Source organism: Lactuca virosa, chromosome 2, assembly GCF_052849685.1.
Source record: "Lactuca virosa cultivar CGN04683 chromosome 2, Lactuca_virosa_CGN04683_v6, whole genome shotgun sequence".
In the NCBI taxonomy this organism is placed as follows: domain Eukaryota; kingdom Viridiplantae; phylum Streptophyta; class Magnoliopsida; order Asterales; family Asteraceae; genus Lactuca; species Lactuca virosa.
The window spans coordinates 310417544-310423779 of NC_136427.1; the positions used below are offsets into that span (position 1 = coordinate 310417544).

General features: G+C 36.8%; 1 protein-coding gene across 1 annotated transcript; it reads left to right on the top strand.

Moving 5' to 3' along the window:
• The first annotated feature begins 909 nt into the window (after nt 1-909).
• LOC145161664 (CEN-like protein 2) lies at nt 910-1963 on the top strand. Its single transcript, XM_079081246.1, has 4 exons — nt 910-1173; nt 1272-1333; nt 1441-1481; nt 1575-1963. The coding sequence occupies exons 1-4, from the start codon at nt 988-990 to the stop codon at nt 1790-1792; spliced, it is 507 nt and encodes a 168-aa protein (XP_078937372.1). The 5' UTR covers nt 910-987; the 3' UTR covers nt 1793-1963.
• The last annotated feature ends 4273 nt before the right edge of the window (nt 1964-6236 follow it).

Genomic DNA, 6236 nt, shown 5'->3' on the forward strand with positions numbered 1-6236 from the left:
TCACCAAAGGTCTTCCGACTCAGCTCTTCAATGACTTCAAGATCAGTTTGAACGTACGGAATTCTCCTCCTGATCAAACTGCGGGGGGATGTTAGTGGACGTATTATATGTATATCCATGTATTATTATTAGTCCATAGTAGCCCATTGTATGTTATGTGCATATTGGTATTCGGCCCATGTGGTTTGTATTTATTGTGCATTCTAATGATAATGGAATTGAAGCGGAAAATACTTTCTATCAAAAACTTCATCATCATCATCATCATCTACTCCATTTTCATACTAAACGTTTGTTTGGTTCGTAGAATGGTATTGAAGGAATTGGAACTTGAGAGATTTGGATATAAAGGAACTGAATTCTGTCATGTGACATGTGTTTGTGTTTGGTTGGGAGGAAATGAATGGAATGGAAGAGGCAAAGGATGTTTACTTGTGAAGCTCTAGGGTTGGAATTTGGAAAAAGGTATTTGGGTAATTTTTTCAACTTGCAAATTCCAAGAATATTCAATTTTGTACTCATTTGCAACCAAATACATGATAGGAATAGGAATAGAATTGAATTCCAATTCCGACCAAATTGCATTGCATGGTATCCAACGAACGAAATGCACCCACAGAGAACACAGAAATAGAAAGCAAGTATAAAGGAATGGGGAAATATAAAGCAAAGTAGCTTTATTCTTGATTTGCTATTTATTCTTTTTCAGCCACTAGGTATTGGACACGATAACTTCCTGATTTGGAAAGAAAAGGTTTGATTAAAACAACTTTGAATATAAAAGTGAATCTCTTTTAGCTCTTAAACCAGATTATTTTTATGCCACCCAATCCATCCATTTTTATGCATCTGTCCCTCGGCCTCCCACAGCTTTTGTGTCTATAAAAAGGCACTCTCTCTCGCTCTTTATTTTATATATTTACTAAATAAATAACATCTAATTTATTTCCCTCACTCTGTGTGTGTGTGTCGTCAACATTCAATAGCATGTCACTTGTACTAGGGAGGATTATAGGAGATGTCGTCGACCAATTCACACCAAGTGTGACAATGGGTGTAACCTACAATTCCCATAACACTGTCTTTAGTGGCTACGAGCTAAAGCCTAATCTCATTACTTCTAAACCTCATGTTGAAATCGGTGGTGTAGACATGAGATCTTCTTACACTATTGTAATAATTCTCTCTCTTTATAAACACATAAATATGGTTTATTTATATATTTTGTAATTGACAAATATATATGTGTATGTATCTATTTTTACTTGAAGATCTTGACCGATCCAGATGCTCCAAGTCCGAGTGATCCTTACTTAAGAGAACATCTCCATTGGTGAGCATCAGTGAACTCTTTGATTATTAGTTTTCTTTTTTAAAGTCAATTATCGTTTGTTTATTTATTATTTAATGAATTGGAATTAAATAAACTCGATATTTCAGGATGGTGACAGACATTCCTGGTACAACAGATGCAACCTTTGGTAAGTAAAATTTCATGATGCATGGATATAAATAATAAATATAATATGTTGAATGAGTGAGTAAAATATATGAGTGTGGATGTGATGTAACAGGGAGGGAGATTGTGAGCTATGAAATTCCAAAGCCTGTGATAGGAATCCACAGGTATGTGTTCTTATTGTTCAAGCAAAAAGCAAGGCAATCAGTGAGGACACCTGTTTCCAGAGATCAATTTAACACTCGGGTATTCTCTCAAGAAAACGAGCTAGGGTTACCAGTTGCTGCTGTCTACTTCAATGCTCAAAGAGAAAATGCTCCACGTAGAAGATAACTCTACTTCATACACGCATATACTAGTATCTGTCTGCATGTACTCAAAACAAAACAATAAAACCTTTACTCTATACTTTCATATTGCATTATACTTATTTTAACTTGTTTATGAAATGTATTTTAGTTTCATATTTTAAGTGTATTTGTGTCATACATGTTTAATAAGGAACTTGGATGTGTTGTTCTGGCTTTATATTTTGATTAATTACCTCTTAAGACTAATTTCCAAACCTGGAAATCACTGTAAACGGCTACAATCTCAAACAATTAAGCACATACAGTATCAATTGCAAACTCAATCTGACTTTCTTAATACATCATGTTGGAGATCGCATCCAGTTTGGATCCAAGAAAACACATCTACTGAATATTTAAAGTATGCTTGACTAATATCTCTAAATCGGTGGCTAAAATTTAGGAATATTTAGGAATGGAACTGATAACAGAATTCTCAATCACTATCCCCAAAACTGAAATTGAAATTGTGAAGATCATATTAAAAAAAATTCCTACATACATACTTCTCAAAATTCAAACAGGCATAAACAAATGGAGACGAAGTTCGGTTACTAATTACTTACCAGGTGGAAGTAATTCTTTCAGCCGACGACAGCTCCGTCATCAAGAGCCACGATGTACAAATTAACGAAGAGACAATCTGCTAAAACAAGAAAAAAGTCGATCAAGACAAACAATGAGGGGATAATTGAAAACCTAAAGAGATTGCGAGAGTTGGAGAAAGCAATTGTAAAGTAACAACATCAAAGCTTCAGCGAAATCGCTTCCGGCCACCGAATCTCTCTGCCGCGATAAGCACTGAAACGGTTTCCCCCTTTTGGCTTTCCCGGAACTTTTTGCAACGGCTATAGATGTTTTATAAAGGGATATTAACCGCCTGTTTCATATTGTTTATTTGAAGGTTTTATTGTTCTTTATTAGATAGATTTTATAAGTATTTATTTATTTAAATAATAATTTTTTCATAAATTATTTGTTATTGTTTATTGATTTATTTAAAAGGTTTTTTTAAATTATTAGTACTTATGGAATTAAATAATAACAAAATTGAACTAAATCTAAACCTACATAGTTAGGTAAATCGTTTGGGAACCAAATTTGAACTCAAAGTTGCAATGATATTGTGGACAATGGACGGATGAGTGTGAAGTTGTGTAAGTTTCTTGAATTAGGATGTTACGGAGGATATAACATTTTTGGATGATATAATTGTGGATCGAGAGCATTATAAGGTGGACCTTTGTCTTCCCTATCTTAGTCTTCACCATAAATGTAACGTTCCAAAATACTAAGGTAAAATTTTGTTTTTAATTAACCAAAAACCAAACATCCATTCATGAGGATCAAACGATAATCAGAGTGTATAAAGCATTCTAAAAACAACAGTGATAAATCAGAAAAGACAGTGTGAAATAAATTGTTAGGGTGTGCAATGCGATCATCTCGAACTCTACCCTTTGGAACTGGAGTTTCCTAAAATACCCCATATCCATACGGGCCTCGCCCCACATACAAACGGGTCTCACCTTATGGGCCTCGCCCAGCATACAAACGGGCCTCTCCCAACACATATAACTGGCCCCACTCACATACGAAGGGTCTCACCCAACGGGCCTCCCCCAACATACAAACGAGCCTCGCCTAACATACATGCAATGAAAGATTTTGTATGCTCAAGAGTTATAGTAAAATGATATTGTAACAGCCCAAAACCCGGATAAAATTTTTCATTTTTAAATAGGAAATTACAGTCATAAATTGTTTCCAAAATCCATTACATAATAAACATGTCCAATTATCAGAGTAACAATATCAGTAAGTGCGGAAGATAGTGGAGAGTGAATGTTACGCCATCAAGTGGGGCCCTTCCCCTTAGTACCGGAAGTACCTGAAACCACAATACAAACTGTAAGCAAATGCTTAGCGAGTTCCCCAAATACCACATAATATACAATCGCAAAATACCACACCACATACATATGATTGCCATGGGCTACCCCCATGTTCTTTCCTTAGAATGCCATGGGCTACCCCCATGGTCTTATATCCAAGTGCAATGTGCTACCCCCATGGTCTTCCATGCCATGGGTTACCCCCATGGTCTTCCATACAAGTGCTACGGGCTACCCCCGAGGTCTTTCACACAAACAAACACATAGACAACTAACATTCCACACGTCAAGTAATGGGCGTGCATTAGTGCCTTCGACCCATTGATATAGTGAGAAGGCTCACCTCCCAATCCAAATAATAGTTGATGAGGTACCGACTTCGAAACTCAGTTCTAACCGACTCCTAACCATCAAACACAAATTCTCAAGTATAATCCAGAATACCCAAAATACCCCTTTATGGGTCAAACTAAGTCATACGATCAAAAGGTCAAGGAAAGTCAATTCAGCTGACCGACACGTCGTGGTACCCTTGTACCACGTCGTGGTGACGAATACGACAAAACAGTCGCGATCCGCCCCGCCATCACGTCGTGGTGGCCTTGCCACGTCGTGGTAACGAGATTTTCAGCAGCTTAATGCATTCAACCACTTTCTAGATGGATAAAGTTTCCAATTTTATCCAATAGAACCCTCTAAAGTGTTTAGATCTCAACTTTAAGATCCAAAACACTTCATGGGTTAAGCAATAATCCTCCAATCCAAGAGGTTTCTTAACCAAAAGCTTCGAAAGAGTCTCTAACATCAAACACACCATAAAAATTAGTGATTTTCAGTCATGCATGTCCAATGCATGAGTTAAACTCTTATTAGGTCAAAATAGGGCAAAAAGACCAAGATTCCATGCGTGGTCTCAAAACTCGATTCTAAGCTAGATCCCAAGAGCCAAATGCTCGAAATGGCCTGTAGATTCATAAAGTTGTAAACTTTATGAAGTTCAACCATCTAAGGCAACAAAACATAGAGAAAAGTGGGCAAAATCCATAGATCTATCCATTAACTCAACAAAGTGAAGACTTTATACCTCCTTGAGATGCTAGAGGATGGCAAACTCCTGGATCTTCTTTGCTTTGAACTCCCCAAGTGATCTTCCACCACCTTCTTCCTTCACAAGGGATCTTTAAGGCTAAAAACTCACACAATGGATCTAGGGTTAGCAAGGGACGATTTGGAGAGATGGAGGCTAATGGGAGGGAGGCTATGAGGGGTTAAGGATCTTTAAATAGGGCCCAACTCTTAACTTTAGGGTTTTCACCAACAGCCACCACCTCGTCGTGGTGGTTCATTAAACCCCTGCGACCCAAAACTCTTCGCCACGTCGTGGTGGAGATTCACCACGTCGTGACCCTCAAAGATACATCATACGCCATCAAAATAATTTCATACATGGAACCGAGTTTTACAGATACTGCTAATTAACATATGATACTAATGGGCCACACTGATTTTTTATTAGAAATTGATTTTAATAAATATTCCATAAACTCTTATAATTAATTGAAAATTATTTATTTATTAGAAATAATAATTTTTCATTAGCAAGTAACATAATGTATCATATGGTATGATTTATTAAGTTATGTACATTATGTTGGACTAGAGAGACTTTTGTCTTTTAACCAAAAGCCAAAGTTTATATTTTGTAAAAGAAGTTTACAAAATTTATAAACTTTTTTCTTCTTTTATATCTTTATAAGAAAGAATAAAAGAAGCATGACTTTTTGATTTGTTTAATCAAAATCATGGCTAGTTCTTAAAGGCATGGGGGACAAGTTCCTTTTATGACACGAGTGCTTAATTGGTTAAGGAATCATTTGTATTGTTTTAGCTTTAAGAGATTGCATGAAAGGATTTCATTTTCGACCTTTTTTATATGCCAAAACCGTGAGTATGCTTGGCATATTCATTCTCTCTTGATTGTGCTTTTACACTTGAAATAACACTTGTATTTTTCTCTCTTTAAGTTCATACTTTGGTTATGAACTTAAACCTTAAGAGTCTTAAGAGTTTTACAAGTGTAATATCCGGGATTTACCAGGTATTAGTGTTAATTATCTTATTGAATAATGGGTTGTTTTGGTTTGGGCCAGGATAGTTGGGCTCCAAGAATTAGGCTGAGAAGGGCATTACGCGGGGCGTACCATGCCAGGTACGCTCAGCGTACTCAAGAGAATTGGGCGGGGAGGCCATGCACGTACGCCCAATGTATGCTCGCAGATTCTAAAACCCTAACTTTTAGTGTTTGATCCATATATAAAGGACCTTATACCTTTGGTCCAGCCTCCCTCTCACCTCTAGGCAGCCACCACGAAAACCCTAACCCATATTTGTGTGTTCTTGTGATTTGGAAGCCATTTGAGAGTATCTTGGTGTAGTTTTGGTGTTTTGGAAGAGAAAGGAGCTTGACGAAGGAGCAAGGTTTCAAAAGGAGCTTTTAGATCCAGGAGATTAGCACCATTTCTGACTCATTTG

Excerpts from the sequence above, each read along its gene's own strand:
- LOC145161664 (XM_079081246.1), top strand. The coding sequence starts at position 988 with ATGTCACTTGTACTAGGGAGGATTATAGGAGATGTCGTCGACCAATTC. Across the intron at positions 1,334-1,440 it reads TTAAGAGAACATCTCCATTG|GATGGTGACAGACATTCCTG; the intron begins GTGAGCATCAGT and ends TCGATATTTCAG. Across the intron at positions 1,482-1,574 it reads TACAACAGATGCAACCTTTG|GGAGGGAGATTGTGAGCTAT; the intron begins GTAAGTAAAATT and ends GTGATGTAACAG.